The following is a 15,698-nucleotide window of genomic DNA, read 5'->3' on the forward strand; positions in this document are numbered from 1 at the left end:
CACGGTTCCAAAAAGTTGGTCTCATGGAGAAGAGCCGGCAAGAAACTCCATAGACACTCTTTTAAAAAGAAATATTTTCACAAACATTCTATTACATAACAATAGTAAGCTGATAAAATTATACAATGCAACTGAAAGGTAAACAGTAAATCAATACAATCCAAAGAGAAAAGAAAAAGACGTTTAATTGCCAGGGAAGAAGTAATTGCCATTACATTTTTAAATACATATTAGATAGTACTTAATTATTACATAGGTATATTTATTTACCTAATATTTTTACCTTAAATTAATGACAAAATGCTTTCCAAAGATAAAAACGTAAAGTTACGTACCTAATCATTTCCAAAAAGTTGTTATTATTATCGCGGACTTTAAATATATGAATTGTGTCTATTTTTACAATATCGAGTTAGGTAACAAGAGTTTATTTTAGAATATTAGATAAAAACGGACAAATACCTACATAGTTTTGCATGGATAATTATCAATATTTGCTCTTTTTCTAGACTGGTTGTCAAGGCTTTTTGGATTGACCCACAGTTTAACTCGTTTTTCGAAACAGGTTGAAAACCGGGTTTCAAAATCAAAATCAAAATCAAAAAATCAAAATCTTTTTATTTCACATAGGCCTTTGCAGGCACCTATGAAACGTCACATTAGTTGCACGGTTCCAAAAAGTTGGTCTCATGGAGAAGAGCCGGCAAGAAACTCCATAGACACTCTTTTTAAAAAGTAATATAGTCACAGTACAAACAGTCTATTACATAACAATAGTAAGCTCACAGAATTATACAATGCAAGAAAGTTAAACTGTAAATCTATACAATGCAAAGGGAGAAGAAAAGTCGTTTAATTGCCAGGGAAGACACACATGGAGAGATGAGTTATCGCCATATAATATCTTTATCGTTTAATTTTACAGTTAATGTATTTTTATTATGATTATATTTTTTTAGTTTTTGAGGTCCGGTTGTTCGTACATAACACTAAAGTTAAAGTTAAAATTTGTCCTTTTTTAACTTTGTCCAAATTTCACATTTTTTTTTTTTTTAACGTCAAAACTGAACGTTGTGTGAGTTGTCAAGTTATCACTGTTATTATTTTGTAATTTATAAATTTTGTAACTGTATTCGCAACGAATTTTATTAATTGTAAGTTGAGTTGAGTTTCATACAAATTCTACTGTGGTCAAAACCCCTACCCATTGGGTTATTTTACCACCGGTAAGTTAATATTTTGACAACAACGCTTTTTTGTCCTTCGGTTAATTTTACTTTGACGGCAACTTAACCCTGAAGTTGACGTAACCGAGCTTCGAAAAGTTAGTACTTAACTGTTTTTTTATAAAGGAATGAAAGGAGGCCTATGAATGTGGGTTGGTCTAAAAAAATTGGTACCAGGAAAAAAAACATTCCAGTTTTTGTGATGATGATTAATTTTGGTTTACTGGCTTTTTTTTTTTTTTTTTGAGGGTAGTGAGAAGTAACACATTTTTAAAAAGAGCTCCTGAGTTTTCTTTATTTTAAAATTATTAGCATTGCATATAACACTGTGTAAATGCACTAAAACACAGCAGTTTTACTAGATGCACTCACTTTTTTAACAATTACAACTTTCACTCTCAAAATTAAGTCATAAAAAACAAAAATGGATCTGTACGCGAAGCTGTCAAACTGCATGGAGGAACTGTCTGCCACCTTCACCTCGAGGATGAACACATATGAGGAAGAGTTGAAGAACGTCACCAGCAATGAGGCAACGCACAAGACCATTGCCAGCCTGTCCCGAGACTTCACTGAGTTTAAGTGCCTCATTTGGAAAACAATGAGTGCACTTAAGATGCAGGTGGAGTTGCTGACAGTGGGCCTGGATCGGCACGAAATGTCTTCCCGTAGGCGAGTGCTTCTTCTTCACGGTCTTCCTGAGCAGAAGGACGAAGATCATGTGTCCCGGGCAGTTGCAGTCTTGACGGAAGAAATGAAGCTGCCTAGTGTATCTGCAGGGGATATTGCGTCGTGTCATCGGTTGGGAGTAGATGGCAGTAGAACAAGGCCTCTGCTTATAAGGTTCCAGAGCCACAGTCTGCGCAGCGAGGTGTGGCGAAGCAAGACAGCTCTGAAGGGCACTGGACTTGTGTTCTCAGAGTTCCTGACAAAGCCCAGGCACGATGCATTTGTTGCGGCTCGGAAGCATTTTGGGGTGAAGGAGTGCTGGACGTCCGAGGGTAAGATCCTCATACTGCTGCCTGACAAGTCTCGGAGAAAGATAGAGTCCCCTGCGGAACTGCAGCAACTAATTGCACAGTTCCCGATGCCTGCTGCTGCGACTAACAAGCCGGCGTTGAGCATCAACAAAACTCCGACGGGCAAAAGGCCAAGAAAGCAAGCAAAACAGTAGCTGTGATAGTTTTTCTTTTCTTTTTGTTTGTCGGTAATTGTAAATTAAAATATCATTGTGTTTGTTAATGTTGTGACGTTTGACATTAGCTAGTTTGATGTGTTGTGACTCGTTCAGAAACCTTAATTAATTTTTGTAGATACGTGTCTTTTAGTCATTTAAATAAGTTAACTGGTGAGTGCATCGAGGATTTGGGTTAACAGGTAACTGTATTTAATTTATATATATATATATATTTTTTTTTTATATTAGTTATTTAAATATATTTATATATTATTATTATATATGTCATGATTGATAATCTTGATGACAGTTTTGTTTCTTGTTCGTCTTCTTGTTCATCTGATGAGAGCTTTGCGAGTGCATTCAGTGATGATACGGTGCATTTACGTGACCAACTTTATAATACTTTTTTCCCGTACAGTAAATTTTTTAATACGGTTCATATAAATGCCCAGAGCATTCCTGCCCATCATGCGGATCTTCTTTCTTCTTTTGACTCCAACCTTGTCCATGCTATCCTTGTCTCTGAATCATTTCTCAAACCAGCACTTCCTTCTACCCAATACTCCTTGCCCGGCTACAAACTAGTGCGTAATGATAGAACTGGCAAGGGAGGTGGAGGGGTCGCCATTTATCTTCGTGGAGATATCACGTACAAAATCATTGACAAGTCTCCGAGTGAGTACTCTAAAACCGCTGAACACCTGTTTATTGAAATAACTTTTAATAGTACAAAATTACTGTTAGGGGTTTATTATAATCCGTCTTGCACTATAGATTACTTTTCCTCTTTTGAGTCAAAACTGGAACAATTTACCCCTCTTTATGACCATACTATTATCCTCGGAGACTTCAACACTTGTCTGATTAAAGATGATGTGCGCAGCCGTAAACTCCGTTCTCTTGTCTCTTCTATCAATATGCATATTCTTCAGCTTAATGCTACTCACCGAGCTCCTCATTGCAATCCTTCACTTCTAGATCTTATACTAGTATCCGACCCCAGCAAAGTAGCCACTCATGGGCAACTCCCGGCCTCTTTTTCTTATCATGACCTTCTCTATCTATCTTATAAGATTCGCCCACCTAAACGTAAAGCCAAATTTCTCTTCCTTCGCAGTTTCAAGAACATTGACATGGATCGTTTGAGGGAAGATGCGGGCAATATTGACTGGTCTGCTGTTTATGACTGCAATGATGTAGATACTATGGTCTCTGAGTTTAACAGGTTGATCTTATCTCTTTACGACAAGCATGCCCCACTCAAGAAGGTACGAGTTAGGCATCTGCCTGCGCCATGGTTATCAGACAGCATTAAGCAGGTGATGGCGAAAAGGGATAGGGCTAAAAGACGATACAGAAGTGATCCCAGTGAGGAGAACTGGACCTCATACAAGAAGCTACGGAATCGCTGCAGTCGTCTGTGCAGAGATGCTAAGAGACGCCACATTCATAACTCTATCAAAAACCTTAACAACGCGCAAGTATGGCAATTTCTTAAGTCCTTCGGTATTGGCAAGGCTGTCAATGACAGCACCACCGATATGGACCCTAACACAATTAATGCTCATTTTTCGATGTCACCAGTAACGCTGGCTGATGACGTAAAATCCTCTACTCTACATTATCTCTCCAATGTTCCTCGGCCAAATTGTACTGCGTTTTCATTCCATCCAGCTGCGGAAGGAGATATTAAACGTGCAATCTTATCCATTTCCACAAAGGCGGTAGGAGATGATGGTATTCATCTCCAAATGCTTCTCCTTATCCTTGATGAACTAATTCCTGTAGTTTTACATCTCATCAACTACTCCCTCTTTACCAACTCCTTTCCCTCAGCATGGAAAAGAGCCCATGTACTGCCTTTACCCAAAGTGTCTAATCCCTCCTCAGTCTCTCAGTTCCGTCCAATATCCATCCTCCCAATCCTATCAAAAGTCCTTGAGAGTGTTGTCAATAATCAGTTGTCTCGTCACCTCTCCTCAAACAGCCTGCTGAGTCCGTACCAATCTGGCTTCCGCCCTGGTCATAGCACAGTGTCGGCTCTGGTTAAAATAACCGACGACATTCGGCTAGCTATGGAGAACAGGCGGTTGACAGTGTTGGTGTTACTGGATTTCAGCAGTGCTTTCAATTCAGTTGATTTTGACATCCTCTTAGCCATCCTATCGTCACTTAATATATCTTCTTCTGCAGGTGCGTGGTTCAGTTCTTATCTTCGGGGTCGCTCGCAGTCGGTCCGTACTCATGAGGTTTCCTCTGAGTGGTGTGATCTGGCTGCGGGTGTACCCCAGGGTGGTGTTCTCTCTCCTTTACTTTTCTCCGTTTTTATTAACGTAATCACAAAGTCACTTGTTTCGCACTATCATCTTTATGCAGACGACTTACAGCTTTATCAGCATTGTCAACCAGAAGAGCTCTCTAGGGTTATTGGCGCCATCAATAATGATCTTGAAAGTATAAGTCAATGGGCTAAAAATTTTGGACTCCTAGTTAACCCGAACAAATCTCAAGCTCTCATTATTGGTGGCAGATATTTCATAAATAGGCTGCAAACTCCCCCCCCACTTCTGTATGACGATGTAGTAATAGCCTACTCATCGCACGTTAAAAATTTGGGTGTCTTTATGGACTGCAACTTATCTTGGGCGAAACACATTGCAGAAGTAAGCAGGAGGGTGTATTGCTCGTTTCAATCACTCAAGCGTCTCCAGAAGTTCCTGCCTTTTCCAACAAAGATTACTCTCGCTCAGTCGCTCCTCCTTCCTCTGTTAGACTATGCTGATGTCTGTTTCCTTGATGCGACTGAGGAGCTACTTGATAAACTCGAACGTCTGCAGAATTTGTGCATCCGCTTCATTTTTGGCCTCCGAAAGTACGATCATGTGTCGGAATTTCGGAACCAGTTGAAGTGGCTGCCTATTCGGCGGCGTAGAGACGCTCACGTTCTTTCTTTTCTTTACTCTGTTCTTCACAATCCTGTCACTCCAAGTTACCTTCGTGAACGCTTTGAGTTCCTCGTTCCCAGAGGCAAACCTTGTCGCTCTTCCTTATCTCTTCTGCTTCGTGTCCCATCCCACACTTCAAGTCGCTATGATGGATCATTCACTGTTCGTGCTGTTAGGCTGTGGAATACCCTTCCGCATTCTATACGCGAGAGCTCATCATTGGATATGTTTAAGAGACGAGTTAAGGAACATTATTTATCATTATGACCTGTGTATATATTTGTATATATTATATTGTATATATTTTATATAATTATAAAAGGTATATATTTAATTTATTAAGATATTATACATATATATTATTGTTATTAGTATAACGTTGCACATTCGCCCTACCCCATCAAATCACTCTTTCACTCTAAGGTTGGCTGTAAGAGAACCCAACACTGGGTTAAGCTCGCCGTTGTACATAATGTCTCCATTTTCAGTGTGTCAAATGTATTTATGTGTGCAATAAAGAATAATAATAAAAACTGAAATTAAAGTATTACTTTTAAAGAGATATCTAAGCCCTCGAATCGGTGGCAAACTGCAAAAGTATTATCAGGTAAGTGGTCACTGTACGGCAAAACTGAAACAAATAAAAAAATATATAGTCCAAGGGTGAGTCGCACCAAGACCAACTGTGAAATTGCCGCCCATTTGCCAAATCGTCAATGAGACAACTGAAAATGGTTCGGTTATCGTTAAAGTTAAATGGTACATACAAGGTCTCCCTTAGACCTACTTGCACTATTTAACTATGTATAATGATAACTATACGCGGTACATTGATTAAATAGGCGATTTGACAACTGAAAAAGTTTCAATTTTTAAATAGTGCAAGTCACCGTAAGTCTGTGATTATTTTAATAAATTTACTCTTAATTTGAGTATTATGCAAAGATTATTATCAACTGTTCTTATAAATCCTACTTATATTATAAATGTGAAAGTTTGTGAGAATGTATAGATGTATGTTTGTTATTCAATCATGCAAAAACGGTTGGACCGATTTGGTTGAAATTTGGTATGTAGATAGGTGATACCCTGGATTAACACATAGGCTACTTTTTATCGACACACCACGCGGGCGAAGCCGCTGGCGAAAGCTAGTAAAACATAAGGAGACATTATTCTGTCTGGACATTTGAATAATCAATTAATTAATAATGTTCTATGAGCCTACAACTACACTTGACATTAACAAAAAAAAACAGACTGACATAACTAAATCTTCATTTGAGTAGTATACAATGATTATTATCAACTGTTCTTATAAATAAAACATTAGGACACAGCATTCTGTCTGGAGATTTGAATAAACGATAATTAATAATATTCTTTAAGCCTAAAATTACACTTGACATTAACGAAAAAAAAGATTCATACTGACTTAACTGGTTTTGGAAGATTTTTTTTTTATATATATTTATTTTAATAAATTAATAAGGCACTAAAAAAAACTCACCTCTTGTAATGTCTCGTAATTGAGCTCGTAGAGTCCATACGCAGTGAATATCGGTCTCTGATGCAAACACTGCACAGAGACCTGCAACGCCTGCATAAGGAATATATTATTATATAGCTTCAATCAACAAAAAATCACATATTTGTAAAGTCAAAATAGTTATAAGGTTTGTTGGAACACAGAAAACAGAAATAACATTATTTATGTCAAAAATGTTTACCTTATGCTAAACATTTGTATGTATGTCCAAATTTAAGCTTTCTTACCTCTGCTGCAACTGCTGGACTGAAATCGCTGTTCATAATGTCATGTAGGATGAACGATGTTTTTTGTGCCTGCAACAGAAGAAATTGTTGATTGTACCTCGATTAAGCAATCAGACTCTTTTTCCGAAATCTCTGCAATTTTAGTATGATTTCACATCCATTCCTACTCACCTCGTACGCTGCGTATTCAGAAATGTAAACGATGACGTATATTGTAACTCCTGCATAGCCAATTTCCCACAATACGTAAATAAATAATACAGCGTATTTATCCGGATGATGGAACAGACCAGCCGCTGTCGCCTCCATGAAGTAAAACATATACAAAGTTATATAACTGATGTACACGAGCACGGTTAACATCACCATGGATCCAAACATTTTATTGTTGGCTTCTATCATTTTATACAGCATACTGTGGATCTTCCCACATGCTTTTATTTTCTCGCATATATACTTGTCTTCAAGACCTTTTGCTTTTTGAACGTTAGCAACCATACTACCTCGAGTAAACAATTTGTATTCCCAAGATTTGTGATTTTTTATGTCTTCAAGAATCTTATTCATATGCTGAAATCTGCTTTTTATGACTTTGACGTAGAAGCAATAATGTGCCGTAGCAATGAGCGCCAGAGTATCGGAACATATGACTTGATGCATCCTCTCTAACGGTATCGGCACGTCCAGCTGATATATTGTAAGCCAAATGCTAAAAAATCGTGTGGTGCTCAGTGCTATTTGACCGATGGAAATTACGAGTGCTAAAAGTGCATCTAGTCTATAATCTACGTTTTCACCCAAGTTCTCTAAAGCTTTATCCAGATCCACTGTCATGCTGATAAAGAGTTTGTTGATATTCACTCCAAAGGGTATCTTATAATAAGCAAATATGACGTACGCTGTTGAAGATATGCGCTCGTAGTCGTCGCCGTACCGTTGCAATTTCGTGCTGTATATAATTCGCAAAATGGTCTGATCTTCATAATGAGCTTTGTAAGTACAATAAATGTAGATGGCGTACCACACTATGTAAAATAGAAGCCCATATGTGCTGATCTCCCTGGTGACACGGTTATCAGAACCTACTTTTAATACGAATAATGATATTCCACCCAACCTCCTGAAGAAATTAGATCGACTGAGTGCTTCGACGATATTTTTGCACCCGTCTAATTTAAAGGGGGAACTAAAATATTTGTTCTTGACCGGCACTTTCATGGTCGCCGACATTCCCGTGACTAATCAACCGAGTATATGACCCAAAAAGGAACTAAATGAGTACTTTTAAACACTTTCCTAATCAAATGAAATAAGTTACGTGGTGCTGATAAATTGGTTGAATTTAGATAACCCATACCTTTGTAATTCCGGATAATTTTGTACTTACGGCACTTCTAAACTTCTAATGCAAGGACATTAAGTGTAATGAAATGGAATAAGTCAATGAAACGTTACTGGTATAAGGCCACAACATAATAATTATCGTATACAATGATAAATTGCTGTATGATGTACAAAACTTAGATATTTATGTAGCTAACTATGACTTATCTATAGTAGGTCCTCAGAAACATTCCATATAATGTGTGCGTCCATGCATACATATTTCAGAAAATATAACTACCTACTGCAGGTCCCTATGTACCTGATGATACCCAGTTATTACAAAGTATTTATTTATTTATAATACATTGGGTTACTGCAGTACGAAGGGCTAAATAAAGCCGCGCGGATCGATCGATCATGAGGTTAGACAACGCTTGGCAAGGTCGGTCCGTCGATGGGTGACCATTTTCACAACAAGTTCTCCAATGTTTCGGAAGACACGATAAACTGGTGCTGTAGTTTGATCATCTTTGGTTTTCGTAAGGGGTCTGACAGCCAGTCTTACCAAGGGGTATCGGGTTGCCCGGATAACTGAGTTGTGGAGGTCAGATAGATAGTCGCTCCATGTAAAACACTGGTTCTCAAGTTATATCCGGGACCCTAACATAGTTGTGATAAGGCTAGGCAGATGGTATTAGGGGGTTACAGTGTCTTCGATCTTTGGGAAGCAAATTGAAGCTGAAACCGACATTTCATTTGAAGGTTCCACAAGAACGAGTGGCGGGTTTACCGAAATGGTCATTGTGGACATGCCTACAACCCAATTTATTAATGAAGGCACACTTCTTTCTTCGTTTTATGTACCTACTCTCTTATGTACTCTCATTACATAGCCTATCCCTCATCTACTATATTATCCTTCTACATTGGTACTCCCTTATGTACCATACTTCGTTATGTCCTCCCTTATGTACCTTATGTAGGTATTCCTTTATGTTCCATCCTTATAGGTATACTTCTTCTATTTCAAATCGTTGAGTTAATTTTGTCATTGATACTATTATAGTAGAATGGATTATAATTTTAGGTAATAGTGTAATAAAAACGATCATCAAATAAAACTCATTTTAGCAGAGAAAGAAATACATTTACTAGGTTCATTAGTAAAATCGTAATATTTTATTAACAACATAGAGTAGGTACCTAGCCTTAATTACTGATTGCAATTAATTAAAACTAAGCAACTCAAATTAATTTATTTATTTATTAAGAAAACCAACGGCGATAAGCAAAAACACCTTCGTACCTACATAGCATTCGGTAAAAACTTAAACGTACAAAAAGCTTGCCTATTCTCAATATACAAAGGTCCACTTACACCGACAATATACAAACGTCCGTAACATTTCGTAAAACAACTGTTTACTTTAAAAATTTTACGATTTTTTTAAGAAAACTGGTGTTGATATCGTTCGTGAACTTGGGCTTTAGAAATATAAATACTTATTCATGTACTGATTATATTACTGGGTGGTCTCATTCATATCAATAGCTTTCGCGTCGGTTACAAACTGCAGAAGTATGATCAGGTAAGTGCAGACAGAACGGCATAACTGGAACAAAGATAATAGTTAAACTTTCCATTTACATTACACCATGTAATATGAAGATATATATATGGAGAGGTAGGGATGAAGAGGCATGGTAAAGATGGATTGGTTACCTGAAAGAATATGAATAATAAGGGAATGGATGTACATGTGAAGGTTGACAAAGAGTAATGGAAGCGGTAAACAGCGTCGACACTGGTCGACACCAAATAATTTGGAAGAGCAATTGGAAAAAGAACGACAAGAAAAATAAGTCACAAAGTATTCGTCCGTTATCTATGTGAACGTGTTCAAAATCTGTATTTTTGTAGAAGTTTATGGTGATGAAATGCTACAGATTGGATACAGATGAACCTTCATAACACAGTGGGTAACGAGCTTAAACTTACATTGTGTAACGTCGCGTAATTCAGTTCGTAGAGTCCAAACGCAGTGAATACGAGTTTCTGATGCATGCACTGTATAGATAATTGCATTGCCTGCAGAAGAAACATTAGGTATAGGTACAATGTTCAAGAAGCATAAAAAACCAGTATCGTAGCTTTTCCCAAATTGTTGGGTTGCCTTCTAGCCCGATGCAGAGTTTACACATGGAACGACATTGAAATGTTTTACAAACTAGTGCTAATATTAGGAAGTTCCATTGCCGCAACGCAACGTGGAGGAGAAAAAATTTAAAGGCTCAAGCTAGCTTAAAAATAATATGTATTAGGTAGGTAATAGGTATTAATATTTAGATACAAGTTCGTCGATCTTACCTCCGCTTTAACTTCTGGACTAAAATCACTGTACATTATTTGATGAAGGATAAACGGTGTTTGTTGAGACTGCAAAATAGTTGAATTTGATGATGAAAAAAAAATGAAATTGTTTGATTGATTGATCACTACATAAGTATGTCTATGTGTAACACTTACCTCGTATACTGCGCGTTCGGATACATATATGACCATGAATGTTATGAAGGTGGCGTAGCCAATTTCCCAAAACACATTGATGCAAAATACAACGTATCTTTCCACATCGTGGAACAAACCAGCAGCCGTAGCTTCCATGAAGGAAAACATGAACCAAACAGTGTAAGTTTGGTATATTAAAATTGTAACCATCAGTATAGAACCGAAGACTTTATTGATCAAATCAGTCATTTTGTACAGCATAGCGTGGATATTCGCACATGCTTTAATTTTCTCGCATATAAATTTATCTTGAAGACTGACTGCTTTTTGGGGATTAGAAAACATACTGCCTCGAATAAACAATTTGTGTTCCCAAGATTTGTGGTTTTTAATATCCTGCAGGATTTTATTCATGTGCCGAAATCTGCTTCTCAAAACTGTGAGGAAGAAACTATAATGTGCTGTAGCAATGAGCGCTAGAGAATCGGATAATATCACTTGGAACATCTTCTCTGATGGTACAGGCACGCCTAAGTGTCTTAGTGTTAACCAGACACTGAGTAACCGTGTTACGCAGAGTGATGTTTGAGAAATTGACATAGAGAGGGCTAACAATGCATCGAAATTATAATTCACAGTTGCTCCCAGTTCTTCTAAGGCTTTATCCACTTTTACAACCATACCCATAAAGCCGTTGTTGATATTCAATCTGAAGGGTATCTTCCAAAAGGCGAATATGACGTATATAGTTGAAGATATTCTCTCATAGTCATCGCCGTAACGTTGTACTTTGGTGGAGAATAAGACTCGCAGGACGGTCTGATCTTCAGCATGAGCTCTGTAAGTGCAATAAATATAGAGGGATAACCATGTTAAGAAGCATGTAAATCCAAATTTACTGAATCCTCTGATGACGCGGTTGTCTGCTGAAAGTTTCAAAGTAAATACTGATATTCCGCTAAATCTTCTAAAGAAATTTGTTCGACTTAGTGCTTCTATGATATTATTGTTCTTGCCCAAAATGTTAAACGGTTTTTTCTTGATTGTGACTAACATGGTGGTTGCGGTAACTTTTTCCAGTGACTGCTTAATAGGAACTAAAATCCTTGAAACGATATTAAACACTTAATAAAATTAAAACATTTTTTTAATCAACTTACATATGCAAATTGAATTCTGGTGATTAAGTAGACAAATAGTTCCTCATTAATGTCACTTTCCACGATATCATAGTGTGGATAACCACGAAGTTGTAACTCAATTATGGGAACGCGAAAGGGTATTATGTTTTATGTACCTACTTAACTTATTCCAGTACGATATTTTGTTCATAAATGAAAAAAAAAAAACGAAAATCCACCGTAAGTTACCTCATTATAAAACCAAATCATTTAAATTCTAATATAAATAGGATAAATCTTTTGGAGTCTTATCAGTCAAACATCAGCGTTGAACACATCCTTGGAATAGGAATGTCCACGTTAAAGCTTACTAACACCTGAATCTATTTACTTTTCTTTGTAATTAAGGTAAATAAATATGTTCTTCCGAATCCTGATTACGAATCGTAGGTAAAGGAACTCGTCATAACTTAAACGTTTCGTCCCACATAATGATTTAAGTGTAATGAAATGGAAAGTAAATGAAACAAAATTTTGGTATTCGCAGTATATCCAACGGATATTTAGTAATTTATTTCTCCTGAACGTTCACATTTACAGTGATAATCTACATTATGAACATCGTAGGCATTATATTGTCATAAACAATAAAGGAATATAGGCATGTTATGTACAAAGGGATGTTAAGGTTGACAAAAATTATTTTTGGAACTATTTATAAGCACTATACAATTTTACATAATGAGAAATTACAAGCACATTGGTATACTACTATTATATTATAGTAGCTTCGCTGCGTCCGCGATAATAGAACTATGTAATCGCTATATTTCGATAAATAGCTAACTAATAATGTACACAAAAAATAAATTGTGCTCTGTCGTAATCTTTACAACAAATATTCTATAATATAAGGAATATTGAGAGCTTAATTAACTTCCGTTCCTATCCTATAATTCACCGTTGATGTTCGATAGCCATCTATTCTTCAGAAGCATTCTAAAACAAATCTTCGACCTAGCAACTAAACTATCATAAATATTGTGAAAATATAGATACAGGTTACAGGTTCACTGTATCCGTAACAAGTTATTGTTAGGCATTTATGATATTATTATGGCACATAATTATATAGGTTTCTTTACGGTAACATTGATGTACAAATATATTCATATAATTTGCGTCCCGTATTATAATTGAAAGCTTATTTTCTGGTACATTAAAATAGTTTGTTTTGCGGTACATGCACTCGTAGGAGCTCAGATCAGATATATTCATATAATATTTAATCATATAGTCCAGCTTAACATATGTCTGAAGTACTTTAAGCTATTAAATTCCACCCTCCTGTACCGCCGAATATAAGCAGATCTAATATTTTTTCTTATTTTTTATAGATATGATTATGCCAATATTCCATAATACACATAGATCTTATTAAAGGAGATTATTGTTTTAAAACTCAATACTTTTGAAAGAATACCAATAAAATACAAACTTTGATTTTGAGATCAAGATATGAAGGTTAGTAATTGTTAGTGAAGAGGTACTAATCGCGGCCAGTTTGTATATTTTACAAAAATAGTGAAATTAATGTAAAAACATCGTAACAAAAAATAAAGCTGCCACTTTCGACTTAAATCAATTGTGATTCAATACTTATAATTCATTAATATACATGGGACTCAAGGTAGTCCAAAATACTCTCTCTATTGAACCTTGACCAGACCTGAACATGCACATTCAACATCTAAAGAAATATAATTCTTATAAAACACATTTGCACACTTAATGGAGTCGCATTTTTTCAGTTAATCTGGGAAAGGCCTCTGCACATTGCTACACATTGGCATTGATGCTGCCACCATTCATAATCAAATTACAAAAATAATATCCTACAGAATCAACGCCAGTTATTATTAGTTAAATCGTAAATATCTTCATTTTTATTGCAACTTTGTGCCTACTACATGCAGTGGTTCGACTGGCATTTCCCACACCATACTAACTACAAATCAGAAGTCTAACAGACCATAGTAGATAATAGGAACGCGTCAGATTGCTTTTACGAACTGCTTACAATTGTACTGCATAAATGCTCGCGTTAACTATTCGTATGAACTTGAATAAAAGGCGGTGTAAAATAATTCGATAATTATAATAGGTTTATCATAGAACAATATTTGCTTTAAAACTCTTAATAAAAATTCCCCTTAGACAAAAGTACTGCATAAAGCTATAAGAATTAACTTTCTACGAACTGGGATTGGACTAACTATATTCTTGCGTAGCCGAATATGAAACTTTAGGTAGGCTTTATAATCTTTTTTATTTAATCACTTTAAAACTACGGAAAATCTATTCGAAGTATCTATGCATTATAAACATTAGTCTCAAATTAAAATAATGTATTGGTATCTAATAATAAAATCGCGGTGACCTAAAACTCTTAACACGGGATTATTCGTACTTATAGAAGGCTGTCCATTTATTCGATTTTATAAATCGAACTAAAATAGCATTACAATAATTATTACAGTATTTCTAGATTCAAAATTAAAATGACCGACACGTCGTAACGTGGGGCGTTCCATAATGTTTGAATAAAAATTATAGAGATAATCACAAACCGTGCCATTAGGAATCATTTTCATAATATTTCCTTTAAGCTTGTCTAATTTAAAGCTGCCCTTTAAATTCACCTATTCTATAATAGTAACTCTTTTGACATATTCTTTCATTCGAGTAGGATAGCAACTGCCTTCACAAATGTCTACAGGTAACAGTTGTTTGAAAACATGTTCACAGAGATATGGGAAGTTGCTTTAAGTAATATTTTGAGACTCTGAACCAACTTATACTACATTTAAGTTACACAGTAAAAAATAAATGCGTATCGTGGTCGTAATTTGGTAATGTAAATAATTCGACGATGTTTATTAACTTAAAACGTAGTTTATGATTGTGATTAGGGACTGGTAGTGGTGGACAAATCAACCTAGCTGACTTTAATTAAATTATAATAACGTAACGCATATTAACTCTTTCCTTATCGGCATCAAAAATATTGCCCAATGTCGTGGGTAGACTTTTAACATCATATCCAACCTTATGACGACTGAAGAAGAACAGCTTTTTTAATTAAATGCTGTCTACTATTTTATTTATCGTACTAAAAAAAAAACTAACAAATTAAAGACCAGTCCCCGAGTGTGATGATACATACTATTCGCCTAATAATACACTAAAGTATTTCTTCATATAATAATGTATTACAACCGATGATATCATGATACTGGTACACTAGGAAAGTGATGTAATGTTCAATAAATAACGCGTGTCGAAGCTCTCATGCGAAGTGCTCTCTGAATCAGGTTTCCTTAACTATTTCTAATCAACTGAGATGTGTTAAAGTTCGGCCATTCAGAGAATGCGTTCCTGACACGTCGCGATTGAACTGACGACGTAACTTTGCAATGGCGTTGCAGTTACGATAAAAATATTTTTGCTGGTTGTTTACCGTTTTAACAATTGAGGAGCATTAAAACAACATTATTATATCAATAATCAATGAATGTAGTTACGTCGTCAGTTCAATCGCGACGTGTCAGGAAC

The 15,698-nt window shown here is 36.0% G+C and overlaps 2 protein-coding genes across 3 annotated transcripts; both read right to left on the reverse strand.

Moving 5' to 3' along the window:
- Positions 1-6,523: 6,523 nt before the first annotated feature.
- On the reverse strand, positions 6,524-8,357 carry LOC124630668 (putative gustatory receptor 28a). The gene is made up of 4 exons (XM_047164633.1): positions 7,299-8,357; positions 7,128-7,196; positions 6,862-6,951; positions 6,524-6,532 (listed from the first exon to the last, which is right to left on the reverse strand). Exons 1-4 carry the CDS (start codon positions 8,355-8,357, stop codon positions 6,524-6,526), a joined length of 1,227 nt encoding a protein of 408 aa, XP_047020589.1.
- Positions 8,358-9,539: 1,182 nt separating this feature from the next.
- On the reverse strand, positions 9,540-15,488 carry LOC124630323 (putative gustatory receptor 28a). Of its 2 annotated transcripts, XM_047164181.1 has the most exons (4): positions 10,981-15,488; positions 10,822-10,890; positions 10,453-10,542; positions 9,540-10,066 (listed from the first exon to the last, which is right to left on the reverse strand). In XM_047164181.1, the coding sequence occupies exons 1-4, from the start codon at positions 12,016-12,018 to the stop codon at positions 9,977-9,979; spliced, it is 1,287 nt and encodes a 428-aa protein (XP_047020137.1). In that variant the 5' UTR covers positions 12,019-15,488; the 3' UTR covers positions 9,540-9,976. The 2 variants fall into 2 exon arrangements, with proteins under 2 accessions (XP_047020137.1, XP_047020136.1); XM_047164180.1 differs by having other exon boundaries at positions 10,822-15,488.
- Between the last annotated feature and the right edge of the window lie 210 nt (positions 15,489-15,698).

The sequence above is a fragment of the Helicoverpa zea genome, chromosome 5, assembly GCF_022581195.2.
Source record: "Helicoverpa zea isolate HzStark_Cry1AcR chromosome 5, ilHelZeax1.1, whole genome shotgun sequence".
NCBI lineage: Eukaryota > Metazoa > Arthropoda > Insecta > Lepidoptera > Noctuidae > Helicoverpa > Helicoverpa zea.